At 36.8% G+C, this 16,866-nt stretch overlaps 1 protein-coding gene across 5 annotated transcripts in view; it reads left to right on the top strand.

Annotated features, from left to right (window-relative positions):
* DOCK10 (dedicator of cytokinesis 10) overlaps nucleotides 1-16,866 on the top strand; it is a 262,391-nt gene that overhangs the window by 213,967 nt on the left and 31,558 nt on the right. For all 5 annotated transcript variants that reach the window (XM_027769882.1, XM_006143303.3, XM_027769880.1 and 2 more), the window contains 13 exons: nucleotides 1,228-1,339; nucleotides 2,340-2,461; nucleotides 2,549-2,663; nucleotides 2,749-2,815; nucleotides 3,034-3,081; nucleotides 3,661-3,762; nucleotides 6,145-6,269; nucleotides 7,147-7,259; nucleotides 10,510-10,647; nucleotides 11,362-11,544; nucleotides 12,710-12,820; nucleotides 14,667-14,882; nucleotides 16,484-16,541. In XM_027769882.1, the coding sequence (XP_027625683.1) occupies nucleotides 1,228-1,339; nucleotides 2,340-2,461; nucleotides 2,549-2,663; nucleotides 2,749-2,815; nucleotides 3,034-3,081; nucleotides 3,661-3,762; nucleotides 6,145-6,269; nucleotides 7,147-7,259; nucleotides 10,510-10,647; nucleotides 11,362-11,544; nucleotides 12,710-12,820; nucleotides 14,667-14,882; nucleotides 16,484-16,541 (1,510 nt within the window). The remainder of the gene's footprint in view (nucleotides 1-1,227; nucleotides 1,340-2,339; nucleotides 2,462-2,548; nucleotides 2,664-2,748; nucleotides 2,816-3,033; nucleotides 3,082-3,660; nucleotides 3,763-6,144; nucleotides 6,270-7,146; nucleotides 7,260-10,509; nucleotides 10,648-11,361; nucleotides 11,545-12,709; nucleotides 12,821-14,666; nucleotides 14,883-16,483; nucleotides 16,542-16,866) is intronic.

The raw sequence follows: 16,866 nt of genomic DNA, 5'->3' as shown, positions 1-16,866 counted from the left end.
CTGAACCTAGTAACTCTAGAAGATATTACCATCTAGAATCAGGGCTAAGGGCTATATCTTTATAATTTGGTGGGAAGGGTGGATTTTCTTGTTCAAATGCTAGCAGTATCGATTACTATCTGGGTGACCTTAGATAAATTATCCAGCCACTTTAAGCCTTCATTTCTTTATTAAATAAGGTAAAATACCTATATCACAAGATTTTTATGAGCGTTAAATTGTATAATAGAACACATGTGTCATAGAGTTGGCCTTGTCGTTTGATAGAAAATGGATGAATATGAAAGATTTATTGCTGAGTGAAGCAAGCCAGGCTATGAAAGAGAGATATTGTATGTCTCTCCTTGACACATATGGACTGTCCACATTCTATAGCAGAAACTGAAAGATTAGAGGATATAGGAGCATGGAAAATGGTTATGGATACTGGAGACAGTGTAGAAACAGGGTGGGAGAAGGGGAAGAGTGTGAGGGAAGAAATCAAGGAGAACAATAGAGAGGCAAGACATTTATGGGACACAGAAATGGATGATTATCTGTTGATGATAATGTGTACAATATCCTCAATTGGACTAGTATGAAGTGTATTCATACTGGGTAAATTCACTTTTTAAGCTAAGTGATGTATAGTGACTGAATGTATAAAATAAAATAATAAAGAAAAATTGTAGAGGAATTTTAGATCAGGGTCATAGATCTAGACACACACATTCATGATAACAAACTTGTAATTAATAATAAAAATAAATACTGATACTGTTTAAGTAAAAATAAATCAAGTGCTAGTAATGTTTATATATATATATATATATATATGATAACCCATGATCATAGTCATGTATGGTTAGGTCATTGGAAAAACCATGATGTATGTTTCTTTGCAAAAATGTGTCATGACTTTCTCGATTACCCAATATTATCTATAATGTAATCCATGAATATATCAATAACCATTCCAATAACTAGCCACTTACTCCATATCTAAGATTATCTACTACATTGTAAAAAAGCTTTTTAAAGTCACATAAGAAATCAAGTTGTGACTGATGATATGAGTTTGACTATATTCATTTTCATCGCTCACTTTGGCAGAAAACCTTTGCTGAAATATAAAATATATTAAGTATCATCTAACTAAAGGTGCAATTAAAAAGATATATGTGGGTTCACAATGTTGAAGTATTAATATCTTAATTCCCATTCATCTTTTCTACACGTTGAATATAGGGGTCCAGAGATGATCTAAGCACAAATGGAGGATTTCAAACCCAGACAACTATGAAACATGCAAATTCTGTGGATACATCATTTTCGAAGGATGTTTTAAATTCCATAGCAGGTACTTGAAACCTTCTGAGAGCACTGTGTTAACTCTCATCTGTGTTTACACTGTACATCATCGTGCTTTTTACCCAATCCGTAATTCATTATGCATAATTTATATGGCAAAATATATTTCATTTATGCAACCAAATCATCTTTTTTACATATTTCTTTTTAATGCCATCACGTGACTTCCTCTTCTACTTAGTGTTCACTTTTATTTGTCTGAAGGAGCAGTTTACTCTGATGTTATCCAATTGGGTCATTTTGGAAACAGGTTTAAGTTTTCATTGCATACATCCTTTTAAAATGTAATAGCTCTTCAACGTCAAAGGTTTTTTAAGAACTATTTTGAAAATGTCATTTTAAGTTCTCATAATTTGTCAAAAGTTGAAAGCTTCTTCTCCAAAAGTATCTTCAGGAAGGCTTACTAAGACATTTTAAACAAGAGCTATCTTTCTTTAAAGAGCATTTTTCAGAAATCAAGGAACAACCTTTACCTTATTTGCATTCATTTTTTTAATTGCCAGAGAGTATGTGCACTCACTAAGGAGAGAGAGGGGGAATCAGCAAGAAAGAGAGAGAAGGAAGCACCCCCTCACCATGAGGCACAGTCATGCAACATTCCTTTCACCATTTCTTCATCTTGTCAGTATTTGAGACACACACGCACACACACACACACACACACACACACACACACATGCCTCACGCGTTTTTCAAGTCTCCAGGGCTGAGATTCGAACTGTCATCTATGTGGGATCTGGCTCTCTAAACAACTAGACTATAAGGCTAGTCCATGTTTCCATTTACAGTAGTCCAAATTTTACCAAGTCATTAATGGTCACCAAAATAATACTTAAAGGGTTGCATATCTTTAATACCAATCCAGACTCTGTTAACCTTTCACAACAATGCTATCATCTCAATAATCAACATCTTTTTGGTTCATCATTTTAGCATTTTTGTACCCATACATCTCATTACCATATGTGTGCTGTGGCTTGTGTTTACAGCATTTTCATCAATAGCTATTTCTACAGTAAACCATGCTGATTCCAGAGCATCCTTAGCAAGTCTCGACTCCAATCCAAGTACCAATGAGAAGAGCAGTGAAAAGACTGACAACTGTGAAAAGGTACAGCTTTTCTCCCAACGTATTAATTATCACAATTGCAAGTCAGTCTTATGCTTAATTAGTCCCCATGGGTTCTTTAATTCCTAGATCCCAAGACCCTTGTCTTTGATTGGCTCAACTCTTCGATTTGACAAATTAGATCAAGCAGAAACCAGGAGTCTTCTTATGTGCTTTCTTCACATTATGAAAACAATTTCAGATGGTAAAGAGAACTTTGAAAAATCAGATTTCAAAAAAATAAAACTAAATTTTCAAAGAGTCTCATGTTGTATGGTGTTTCCTTTCAGAGACTTTGATTGCCTACTGGCAAAGAGCACCCAGTCCTGAGGTGTCCGACTTCTTCAGCATCTTGGAGTAAGTGTTAGAGTTGATGAGATAACACTTCTTTCTGGAATGTTCAAAATACTCCATTTTGCTATACTCCTTCCTCTCAAGGACCCATATATAAATTACCTGTCAATAATAATGCATAAAATAAGCAATGAAAATTTAATATTTTTCTTTCAATATACTTAGTTTGTACAAAGAAAAGGATATGAATAATTAGAATGTGACTTTTTTCCCTTTTCTAGTGTTTGTCTTCAAAATTTCAGATACTTAGGAAAACGCAATATAATAAGGTAATAATTTTAATTTCTAATAGGTGTAATCTAGTCCTTTAAAAAAGCATTATGATATATATTAATATACCAGGTTAGATTTATAAATCTGTGTTATAAATCTTAAAATGCAAGTAAGATTTTTAGGTTGACTTCACTTTAGACATAGAAGTTTGAAGATTATCCAATAGCCTTAGTAGACCTAGGAATGGTTAATGTTGTCTATGGGAAAAGCACAAAAACATACATTTTTAAAAGAAAACATTTCATGTACCTTCTGAACTAATTTAGCTATTATAGGTTTATATATACTATAATATAGAAGATAGCTGTCTAAGAAAGTACTTCCAGTAAACTAAAAAAGAAAAAGTCATCTGTAATAACTTTGTACTGTCTCATTTTCTCATGAGATAACAAAGTCCTTAGCACCTTCACTAAGCCCAATTTTCTATTTCTAAAAGAAAATGTGATTTTATTTTACACTAATTTAGAGCATGTGAAATATTTTATTGTCCAGTAATTTGTCCATTTCCATTCTTTATAGATTATATATAAATTACAAATGTTGAACTACAATTAAAATTCCAGTTTTCCTTGCAGAAAAATTGCTGCTGCATTTAAATTTGTCCAGTCCACTCAGAACAATGGAACTCTCAAAGGATCCAATCCTTCCTGCCAGACATCAGGTCTCTTGTCACAATGGTAATACCACATTTGCTCAGTATTTAAAATTATGCGCATGTGTGTGTGAGTGTACATTATATTATATATTAGGTCATCAGGAAAATTGTGTCACATTTTTCTGCAAAAATGCATCATGACTTTCTCAATGACCCCATTGATTATATGTATATATTGTGTATGTGTATATATGCATATATGGAAAGTGAGTACACATACATGGATGAATGGATGGGTTCATAGAGAGATAAAAGAGGGACTCTTCAAAAAGTTCATGGAACATATCTATTGTGAAAAACTATGCATAGATTTCCTTTGCACCAAAATAAACTCATATTTAAATTCCATTTTTTCACAAACATTTTGAAGTTCCCTCATTCATATGTGTGTGTATGTGTATATATATATATATATTCAGATATATAATCCAAACTACATATGGATTTCAAGTAACTTTATATTTATCTGAAGAAACTCCTTAGATCCACCATGTGCCCCACTATCTTATAAAGACCAAATAGGCAAGGATTGCATCTTATTTATGTGTTTTAGTGTACAAGGCCTTGGATAGAATGAACATTAATGAGTATTTCATTGGTTACTAATATCTTAGTAACAGAGCAAAATGAGGAAAATGTCTCTCTACTATTTATAATTATAATATTTTATCAATTTCTTAAAACCAAATTGTTTCTTAAAGGGTCAAAGGAAGTGAGGAAGCATGGATAGCCCTATAAGCTCACAAGATTTCCTAGTCAGTAGGCTGGCTTGACTATCATTGGAGTCACTCTTTATTAGCCTACTTGATGGGAAATATTTGCCCTGAAACACTACCTCAGAGTTCCTCTGAGTCGAATAAATAAGAATTCCTTGCTAAAACTTTTCCCAGTTTGATTTATTCTTCCCAGAGGCATCATAGTAATATATAATATGAATATTTTAGAAAGAGTTTTAGGAAAAAATATGAGAGTGATATATAGGCAATAAACGATAGAATAAATTTTGCCTCCATTCACAGAGACCTCTTGAAATTTCTCCCTTGAGTGAAAGTAAATGAAAATGATATAATGGGCATGTTTTGCAGATGGTAGTAGAATAGAGGAATTGCTACATAAAGTTAAGTAAAGAACTCCTTTCAACAGTCAATATAATAGCAACCCACTTGAGGTCACTGAAGTTCTGTAGAGCCTTGATGGGTTAGAATTCAGGCATCTCCTGAAACATCTGGACAGGTCCTGACCATTTCAACCCTTGCCTTCCAAAAACAAGGGGTTTTCCTTCATGAGATCCAGATGAGGTCGACTCAAAATCTGAAAATAAATCAGTCTTGAAGGTCCAAAATGTACAGCCCAGAACTCATTACTCCTCATAACTTCAGGAACCATCCAGATTTCCTTGGCTACTGAAAACCAAAAGTCGGATCTCTTGGGACCCAACCAGACCATTTTACTTAGCCAGAACTAAATAAGCCTGGAAGAGTGTGACAAAAGAGAAAACCATTGCCTCTTTTTCTCACTTGACTCTTCAGAGTATCTCTAATTGCCTGCTTTTCTCACACAAGGGTATTTGGGAGTCGTTTATATGACAGAAAATATTCCAAGAATTAACAGTTTATTTCCTTGAGGAAGTAATAAAGTCAGGAATAGGAAGTATGCCTATTCCACAACATCACTGGCTCATTTTCCCAGCTGGAAAGACCATGGGGCATTAAATGAGTCATTGTAGACCATTGTCATTACCCCGCCATTGTAGCAGCAGACAGCACAGAAGACCCTCAGCCACCCACGTTCCCCACAGGAGATCATGTGTCATCCTCCCTCTGGACATGATCCAAGTGGGATAATAAATCATAAGGAATCTCTGAACATTAGGTCATCAGGAAAGTCACAACGTATCTTTCTGTGTTTTTCTATGTAAAAATTCATCATGATTCTTCCAACAACCCAATATAAAGACAGGGGAAGACAAAAGGATATTAAACCAGATTTTTCACTTTACCTCTTTAAAAATAATTTGATGCATCCAAGCTATCCAATACAAGCTATTGTATTTTTGGTGTTCACTACTGTGCCTTCCTGATCATCCAGTAGCCAACTTAACATTCATGGAATGCCATGATTTCATTAAATAATAATGACTATACTTGAATAGCTGTTTTGAGTGTCTGTTATTCTATATATATAAAATCGTTCTAAACCCTATTTTGGCTTAAACAACATTTCTCAAAAAGTACTTAAGAGACTCCCCCCTTCATTATGTCACCTGCAGTTAATATTTTTAATAAAAGTCTCTGTTCAAATCATTTTTATATTTGATTAAATGTGGAATATTTGAATATTCGAATCAACATATGAATGTAACATCCTCAAGTAGCTTTAACCATTTTTCTTATTTGATTTTCAGGATGCACACCACTTCCAGTCATGAAGGACATAAGCAGCACAGATCGCAAACGTTACCTATAATTCGAGGCAAAAATGCCCTGTCTAACCCCAAACTCTTACAGATGTTAGACAATACCATGGCCAGTAAGTAAACCAGAAATAATAGGAACAGGATGGTTACGAGTTTTTCTCTAGGTGTGTGTGGGACATGAAACACATTGTAATTGCCTTTTAGAAATGTAAGGAAAGGAATGCTAGTAAGATTACCACTTTAAGGTTTGTATAGCTCTGGGAACGTTTCTTACAGGGAAGGACCACCAGGAAGTGGCTAACCAATGTAGTGTCCTTATGGGGAAGAAGGAGAAAGACAAAACTCTCAACATACTTCGCTTAGTGTAGCCTCCCTGAAAACATGTGACTTTTGACATTAAGGAGGTCGTTGGGTCTCTCTCAACCAGGCTATTACTACTGTCTCCCGTAAAGGATAAAGTAATCCGTGTGCTGGAAGCAGAAAGCATGGCATCTTGAATCCAGAAATACACAGACTGCAGCTTGTGAATGAGGAAAAATGGGGCCTAATTTTTCTTTCATAGCATGTGATTGTTAGTAAATATGGACACATGGATCTTATAGGTATTAATGAAGGTTTATGCCTTAACTTGTAAACATACTTTGTCCGTTTCCAAGGGAGTCTTTAGGGCAGATTGTCAACTAAGACTGTACAGTTGGGCTGTTAGCCCTGTGGCACAGACCTTGAAACAGCCTGATAATGGAAGAAACACAACCCTGTCAATGACTGGGCTCATGGAAAGAACTAAGAGATAATAGAAATGGTATAGCTGACATAAATACAAAGACTGTCTAGTGTGTTTAAAGCCAATAAGGAAATTAAATAAACAAAAACACTTTGAATAAGTTATTAATAAAATACCAGTAAACACTGGATCTATTGTAATAGAAGAAAATCCTTTATAAAGAATTGTCTTAGGCGTTTATGTGTGTTTTACTTTGTGTTTTGTAGGCAACTCCAATGAAATAGACATCGTGCACCATGTAGACACTGAAGCCAATATAGCCACAGAGGTTTGCCTCACAATCCTAGACCTGCTATCACTCTTCACTCAGATTCACCAGGTGAATATGATCATTAGCTTTCTGCAAAGTGATAAAATGGGAGCTAGAAAAGTCATATGAAGGCAGTTATAAATCAATTTAAGTGTGAGTGGAAAATTTGTTAAAAACTAGATAGAAAATCATGGAAAATGGTTGCAGATAGTGGTACCATGTGGGAAAAGGTTGGGAGCTGGGAGGGCGAGAGAAAGGCATCAATGAGAAAAATAGAGAAGCGGGATACCTGGAGGACTGTTGATGATAGTGTGTATGGCATCTTTAACTGGACTGATGTGCAGTGTGTTCATGCTAGGAAAATTCATTTTTAAAGCTGTATTGAATGTACAGTGATTAAATGTACAAAATAAATTTTTAAAAATAAAAAAATAGATTTAAAAAATGAGACTCAGGGCTAGCAGGTGGCATAGTGGTTAAGGCACTGGACTCCCACATGAACTGACCAAAGTTCGAGTCCTAGACCTGACAGTTTGCTTTCTCACTTTGCCTTTCTGCCTCTCTCTGGTCAAATTAAAAAATAATAATAAATAAAATAAATTAATTAATTAAATAAATCTTTTTTAAGAAATATTTTTTAAATGATATTCACATTTTATTACAAGTTGACTAATGCTTGCTTGATATGCACACATAATGTATTTTACCATTGTCATGTAAGAGGTATGCCTTCCTAATTTCTCCTGCTTCATTGTCAGGCAAGGTAGGCTGAATGAAATATGACTCTCCTCTTGCAACAGGAAAGGGAAAGACAGTGGTGCTCTGTATTACATTACAACTAGGGGCACAAAACTGATAATGCTGAGTACCTATTTGTGTGTACAGCCATTCGTATGTCATTGATGAAATGATATCCCCTACATATCTGTTAAATGGCTAAGTTGAGAAAACTGATCACACTAGGATGTTGAGAGACTAGAATCTCATTCTCTGATGGTGGAATGCCAAACCATTAAAAAATGAACAAACAAACAAAAAAACTGGAAAATAGGATGGCGGTTTCCTAAAAAGTTACTCATACACCTGTCGTGTGACCTGCCATTCCAATTCTAAGTATTTACTCAGGAGAAAAGAAAACATATGTCCTTATAAAACTTCTTACACACATATACATAACAGCTTTATTTTTAATAGCAAAAAAACTGAAAACAACCCGAATATATCATTGTACATCAGTGTACAACAACAGGTGGATGGATTAAAACATTTCTTCCATATCTGTATACACGAGACCAATACCCAGTAGTAAAAAGGAATAAACCACCGATACATGCTACAACATGGATGAATCTCAAGAAGCCAAGCAAAACAAGAGTATATACTGTGGTGTTTTGTGGATATAATTTTTTTCTGTGTGGCAAAAAAACTTTTTGGAGTGTTTCATCTTATTTACCTCTTGTGGATTCACAGTGCTCTTTGGTGTAGTAAAGGCTCTGAGACACCCTACAGTAATCTATATAACTGTTCAATTTACCACTCCCCCAGTTGTTGTTTTTTTTTTTTAAGTTTTTGCTATAAGGTATGTGCACACACCCAAGAGAGACAGAAACAGAGATGGGGAAAGTGAGAAACCATCTTCCAGGGGGTCGGCCACACCGTATTCTCTTCTCTTCCAGTCTCCTCTCAGGATCTTAGGAACTTACACATGTACCTGGTATGAAGCCACTGAATCCAAAACTCAAGCCACACAGCTGGTCATGTGGGATTTAGCCACCTTAACCTCCATACCACCTGCTAGTCCTCTTCTCCAAGTTTTGTGTGAACTGAACCCCTTTTTTAAAAAATTGCTATTATTATTTAATTTTATTTATTATTAATTATTTTTTAATTTGCTATAGGGCACATGCATGCACCAGACAGACAGAGAGACAGACAGAAGGAGAGTGAGAAAGCAAGCCACCAGGTCTGAGACTCAAACCAGTCGGCCATGTGGAAGTCCAGCTCATCAGCCACCATGCCACCTGCTAACCCTACTGACCCATTTTTGATGGAACACCTCATTCATTTTGGGAAAAGTTTGGAGAACATCATAAAAAAATGCTAATCCTTTTTTATTAAAATGCAATTTAATTATAAGGCAGATCAGTTTTAAAATCAGGTTAACTGATAGCAGCATATAGGTGTACTTTAATGTACAAAGACCATTGTGCATTATAGAGGCCAGCGATCCATGGGTGTTTGGAAATCTTTTAATTTTGTAGCTTAGTGAAGGGACTGAGGAGTGAGAATAAGATTCTCTCTAATGAAAACTGATAGGCTAACATGTTAATGAAAATGATAATTAGTGAAGTAATTATAGGTGTTAGGTGATATAAAATTTTCGAAAATGCAAACCATCAAGTCAGAAAGCAGATCAGTGATTGCCTAGGAATGTAGAGAAAGGTGGGAGAAAGGAATTACTTACAAAGGTATTTTTAAATTTCTGGAAGTGATGGACATGTTCATTATCTCAATTGTGGTGATGGCTTCCTGGCTGTCACTGTCAAACTTATCAAATTGTACACTTTGAATACGTGCAATTTATTATATGTCAGTTACACTTTAATAAAGCTATTAAAAACATTTGCAGCTCAACCAAATGAGCTTATAGACTGAACCTAGTACATTAAAAATTGAGCCAGGAAAATTTGGATCCATTGAATAAAGTCTCTACACTCAATAGCATGATTTTTGTCAAAAAAGTCCTACTTTCAGGTGAAAAGTCATTATGGCAGTAGAAAACTCAGCAACTGTATTTTGATTTACTGTTGCTTAATGGAAATGTCACTAGAATCTCACATATTATAAAGGCTTTCCAGTGCCTTCAAGAACTTCATCTCCTCTCTCTCTTGACCCCAAGCCACTCACCATGCACCAGTCACCCTAGTCTTTCTCAGTCTTGAACTCATAAGCTTCTGTCCCACACACCTTTGTACTAATTGTTTTCTTCTCCCAGAACAGCTCTTTCAGATCTTTCAAGGGCTCAGTTCATATGTCAAGTCCTCCATTAGAAAGATCTTTGCTGACCACCCTATCAAAGAAATCCTACCCCCAAAGCAGTTACTCTCTAACATATACTCCTAGCCTGTTTTCTTAGTCATGTTTTTTTAATCGCTGTTGCACTAAGTTTCACTGGGAATACAAACTACATCTTCTTATGCAATACTTTATTTCCAGCATTCGGAATGTGCCCAGCACATGGTAAATTCACAAGAAATATATGTTGAAAGATTATAAATGTTCTTTCAATTCCCAAATAACATGTTTTCTGAACTTTCAGAGACAACTTCAACAATCTGACTGTCAAAATTCATTGATGAAAAGGGTGTTTGATACCTACATGCTGTTTTTCCAAGTCAACCAGTCGGCCACAGCACTAAAACATGTGTTTGCCTCCTTGAGACTGTTTGTATGCAAGGTAAGGATCCTCAGGGTTCTAGGAGAACTCAGTTAAGGATAATAACAATAATCTTTGCATCTGTCGGTAGAGAGGGAAGAAGGTTTGTCTTCTTCTATTTTAGTTTTATTAGACATTGATTCCTCATCTCAAAATGAGTCCACAACCTTGACAACCTATTTTCTTGGATCTTAAGAGGGAATAGTAATAGCATCTTGTCATCAACTCTTTGGTGTTTGTGGCAGAGTTAGCTAAAAAGTACGTCCTCAACTGCCATAACCATCCACGCCAAGTTAAAGACTCTATCGGGTGCTTGGAAAAAAGTCACGACATCATTTTGTGTTTTTCTATGCAAAAATGCATCATGATTTCCATCAACCCAATATACTGAAGTGAGTATAACTGTCTCTCAGGATACCTACTCATAATACCTGTGCTTTTAACAATGACAAATGAATAGAGGACATTTCAAAACTTTCACTCAGTTATTTAAGGTTGTCATCAGTTATTGAAATAGGGATGCTTACAATATAGAGAATAATTATATCTATGAAGAAATGAGAAATTCTAAAATACATTTTAATAAATAAAATTATCCTTCTCACTTGCAAATTGGAAAAAAAGGCTAGGTTTGGAAATAAAGAAGACGGATTGTTTTCTATGGAATTTTAAATACGAGAATGAACAGGGCAAGATGGCGGAATGTGCTCACTGAGGGCTCTTCCATTTCCGTAGTTTCCTTCGGCATTCTTTCAAGGGCCAGCTGACCTCTGTGGCTCGTTCTGCTATGAAGTCCTAAAATGCTGTAACCACAGGTCACGGTCAACTCAGACAGAAGCCTCAGCACTTCTATACTTTTTCATGAGGAAGAATTTTGAATTTAACAAGCAGAAGTCGATTGTGCGGTCCCACTTACAAGTAAGTGCTTCTCATTTTCATCAAAGCTGTTGTTAAAAACACTGATTAACCAGAACACTATGGAACTAAGGTATATCTCAAATAAGCCAACAGAAACTCTTGGAAAGATGGCCTGGCACCATAAACAGTTCTACCTGGCAGAGAGGATTAGAGAAGCTATATGAAAGAATTCGTACCATAAAATAACCTGGACTTTTCCAGCCCAGCATTGTAATCAGTAGAGCTAGCAAAAGAGCAGTCACAACCAGAGGATCATCTTGAGTAAGACTTTGAAGGAAGAAAAACAGACTGACCTTCACTAGCAGATGGTGTATCACAGAATATTTGGTAGGCAGGGGTGAACCGAGAAGGTTTATGTGTGACTTGTGTGCTGGGCATTTGCTTTTCAGTAGTTTGAGTAGTTGACATGTAAATATTTTTTCAAAAATATTTAAAATCGTACTCTCTGTTGTTATAGAGTCACAAACAAAATTGTAATTTTATGATATATAATTTTATTAAATTATTATATAAATATCTTGAACACTATCTTTAAAACTCAGTTTTTTTAAATTTTGAAAGTTGTTTATTAACTGTCAAGAACTATGGAGAATGAGCAAATTATTTTTTCATATGTAGAGTAAATGTTAGTGGAGAAATGTTAAAATAAATAAATGATTTTAAAAATGTAAAAAAACACTAGTCTGCATCAGCATTGATGAAAGCCTACTGTCCCCACAGCAGCCAGTTTCTAGCCCATCCCCCAGATTACTCCTTAAATCTGCCCATCACGCTCAGCGCTGGGTTACAGGAGGAGCACACCTGAGCAGAAGTCAACTAAGCCCATGTCTCTCCTTAGGCTTTCCTTTTTTCTGCTGGGGAATAGAATCACACAGAAGGTACAACAGAAGTCAGCAAGCTCTAAGAAGCCAAATCTTACCATCTTCCAAATGCATGCAAATTTCTTTCTCTGATTTATCCAAAGATTCCAAAATTGATGTAGTGTCCCTCAGATGATAGGAAATACCCTTACCCAGCTTTCTGAAGACTTAGTAGGTGAAGATGTCATTCAGGGAATGAACTTACAGGGAAAAATTAATGATCTGTTCATCCTATCCAGTATATTTCTCTACATATACTATTTCTGGTTTTGCTTTTAGGAATTCATTTTTCTTTTCTCTTCCAGCTCATCAAGGCCGTAAGCCAGTTAATTGCTGACGCTGGGATTGGAGGCTCTCGGTTTCAACATTCCCTTGCAATTACCAATAACTTTGCCAATGGAGACAAGCAAATGAAAGTAAGAAATGCTTTGTAGGCTTCCTTTCTTTTTCCCCTGGAGAGATTTTTGATATAGAGTTTGATTACTCACCAGAGAGACAGAGACAAAAAGCAAGAAATCACTTCCCAGAACGGATGACCATGCCACAGTCTGTTCTCCTCCATTCTCCTCTTGGGATTTTGGGCATGTACACACATGCACACGGCATGAGTTTTAAGCCACTGGGTCTGACATGCAAATCACAGTTAGCTATGTAGGAGTCCAGTGACATAACTGCTACACCATCTGCTGGTTTCATGTAGGCTTCTTATAAAGAATTAGGAATAAACTGAAGAGGATATTTTTATATCAAATGCATTTAAAAATATATAAATTGGGACCAACAGTTAGCGTAATGGCTATGTCACTGGACAGCGGTTCGAGTCCCAGACCCAGTGGCTTAAACTCACGCCGGGTGCGTGTACGTGCATGCCCAAGATCCCGAGAGGAGAATGGAGGAGATGGGATTGTAGCGTGGCCATCCCCCCTTGGGGGTGATTTGTCACTTTCTGTCTCTCTGTCTCTCTCTCGGTCTGTCTGGTGAGCGCACGTGCCCTATAGCAAAATATATATATATATATATAAATTATGTATTTTGTTTATTGATACTTTGGACATTTATATTGAGTTTGCTTGTTTGAATTGCTAATTAGTTCTTACATTTTCAGCATATGATCTGTTAAGTGGAATTTCCAAGATATGTAGTTGAATGATATGTAACAAGATTTACCATAATTATCTAGAAATGTAGTGATTTCACTTACAATACCATTCTTAAGAAGAGTCATCTTATCTTTTAACACTTTCTATTTTTTTCATTTTCTTAACATCTTTTTTTATTTAAATTTATTTATTTACATTCATTCACTGTATATCATTACAACATACAAAGTGAGATTTTCCTGAAGACTTCTTCTTGAGTCATTGTATTGAGAAACCCATGGCTAAAGCTAGGCTTCAATCATGGCTAGACTCAGGAATTAAAATAACACTTTCAGATCTCCTCCTGCTACTGTTTCTATTTTGCCTCTTCCTCTACATCCCAGTTCAATATTCCTCTTCATTCACTTCATTCACAGGTAGGTTTCTCTATGGACTAGCTCTCAGAAATGCTGAAGTCACTGATAGCATCTTACGAGTAGGAATTCATCTTGTTCAGTAGCTCAAATTGAAGTTCAAGAACTAGATCACTTCGATTCAAACTTTTGTCATATGTGCTTCCCTGAAACAGCCACTGTAGCCTGAGAGAGCAAAGAACACAACTAGCCACGCCAGTTGGCACGTGTCACTATGGTGTCTAGAAGGGAAGTCAGACCCATTTATATCACATAGAATCAAGAAGGGGAGGATCTCAAGGTCGATCAGGTAGGCTAGAACACAAAAGTTTAGTGTCTACTACAGTTCTTTTTCTATTTATTTACTTTTAAGTTCTTCCAAGAGCAAAGGAAACAGAGATCGATAGTACCCCCAACAGGGTTTCAACAACACAATCCAACCCTATCTTTAGCCAGGTCCAGACCATGGGTACAAGTGACTGGCACACTCAGGGAGGTCCCCAAACATGAGCACAGTACCTCCCACGTGGGTCAGGCATATAGAGTACTGTGTCTTACCACTGCACCATCGCCTGGCCCTTTGCTGCAATTCTTATCTCCAAATGTGTGTGACCACAATCACAACATAAGTGTAGAGAATGCATATATTCATGAACAATGTATGAAATGGACCAAACTGTGATTCCAAGCTATAACCAATAGCACAACGTGAAGTAAGCTAACTTATGGATTTTAAATAGATAATGACCCAGGCTCTCTCTTTTCCAAAGAACAGCAATTTCCCAGCAGAGGTGAAAGACCTGACTAAGCGTATAAGGACAGTTCTGATGGCCACAGCTCAGATGAAGGAGCATGAGAAGGATCCTGAGATGTTGGTGGATCTCCAGTACAGCTTGGCAAACTCATATGCAAGCACCCCTGAACTACGGAGGACATGGCTGGAAAGCATGGCCAAAATTCATGCGAGAAATGGAGACTTATCCGAGGTGGTTAAGCAAAGGCTCAGCAATGCACTATCAGCATGCCTCTCTATCTGTGCAATTGGGTTTTCATTTAGAGCCTGAATCATGAAAAGTTACCATATTTTTCCATTCATTTATATATGAGCCAAATATATACAGTAAGTTTGCATATAGGATTCAAGGATGTCTGGCTCCATGTAAATGTGATCAAAGGGCAGCATTTGTGGGGCAGGTGCAATTCAGCACTGCAGAGCTGAATATTAAAAATCTGAGGCTGAGACCAGCAGATGGCATAACGGTTACATTGCTGGACTCCCACATAATCAACTACAGTTTGAGTCCCAGACCCGGTGGCTTAAAATTCATGCTGGACACTTGTGCATGCATGCCCAAAATCCCCAGAGGAGAATGGCGGAGAAGAGGTAGTGGCATGGCCATCCCCACTGAAGGGTGATTTCCCACTTTCTATCTCTCTGTCTCTCTGGCAAGTGTACAGTTCCTATAGCAAAAATCTCTCAAAAAAAAAAATTGAAGCTGTGAAGGATGGTGGTAAGAGTGTCTGGAAATTGAGTTATATAAACCAATGTTCTGTGTTTTAAAAGTTCCCCCCTGCAACTGCAGTTGAATTGGAGAACTTGCTACCATGGTCAGGGGTAATTAGCCCTAGTTTACAGCTAATTAAAGAATTAACACTCCAAAGTGCCATGTTAGAAGACCAACTATGTGGAGAATATAAATCAATATCTAACTTTTTATGTTAGTGCACAAACTGAATGGAGTTAAATGCTGCAATTTACAGTAGCCAAAGGCTTCTGCGTACCAAATGGGAAAGTTCTGTGCTGTTCCCAGCTATAAGCCTCTTTGGGGAAAAGATTAATTTGTCTGGGACAGTCCTAAAGTCTGAAGCTCTTCTAAACCCAGGTGGTAATCAGGAGCTCTGAAACGGAAGGCAGAAGTCTTATTTTGCAGGGAGAAAAAGGTGGCAGATTATTTTTATTTCAAATTCAGATCCAGATACTAATGCTTATAGGGAAAAATAAAAACCTAAAACTAAAAAATAAACAAGAAAGACCTGCAGGTAGTGTGGTGATTAAGGTGCTGGACCCCCACAAGGCCAACCACAGTTCAAGTCCCAGACCCGGTGGCTTGAAAATCACACTGGGCACATGTGAATGCATGTCTGGAATCCCAGGAAGATAATGAAGGAGAAGGGGTTGTGGCATGGCCATTCCCTCTGAGGGAGGCGATCTCTCACTTTCCTTCTCACTGTCTCTCTCAGTCACTCTCCAGCGCATGCCTGTGCCCTATGGCAAAAACCTTAAAAGCAAGAAAAATTAGAGTGAGGAAAATAACTCTATGGGGAAATTCTTCAGATCAGTTCATTTGTCAGCCCGAAAACTACATTAGTAAAAACAAACCAAAAAATCTCAAATGCTTGTTTTGTTCTTAATGGCGGATTCTTTTTGGAAATCTAATCTACTATTAATTTCGATTCTGTCTTGAGAAGGGATTATTCCACATAACATAATCTGACTTGGAACAGTGACATGCTTCGGTTAGTCCTAGTTTGAGAAAGGGAAAAGCTTGTCCTCTGAACCCAACCTTCTTTTTCTTTCTCGTTGCAGGCTGCTATGTGCTACATCCATATAGCTGCTCTCATCGCAGAGTATCTGAAAAGAAAGGGTAAGATGGCACACAGAGCACCATGTGAGGGGGGAAAAGTCCAGCAATGAACACACTGAAATCTAACATACGATTAATTTATTAATTTTGGTCTTTATTCATCTCAGTTATGTGTATTCAGTAACATACATTTTCACAGATGGTTCTAATTATGCTGTACTTTTACATTTTAGCACTTTTACATTAGCATTTGTACACTTTTTTATTTATTTATCCCATGAGAGAGAGTGCTAAAGAGCCAGGTATCCCCTAGCAGGGTCTTCAGGCTGTAGTCTAACCCGGTCTCAGCCAACTTGGATCATGGGCACAGCTTCATGCCCCCAGC

Source organism: Tupaia chinensis, unplaced genomic scaffold, assembly GCF_000334495.1.
Source record: "Tupaia chinensis unplaced genomic scaffold, TupChi_1.0 Scaffold000095_1, whole genome shotgun sequence".
Classification (NCBI taxonomy): Eukaryota; Metazoa; Chordata; class Mammalia; order Scandentia; family Tupaiidae; genus Tupaia; species Tupaia belangeri.
Note: the sequence above shows the minus strand (reverse complement) of the source record. Positions and strands in the feature narration are given on the sequence as shown.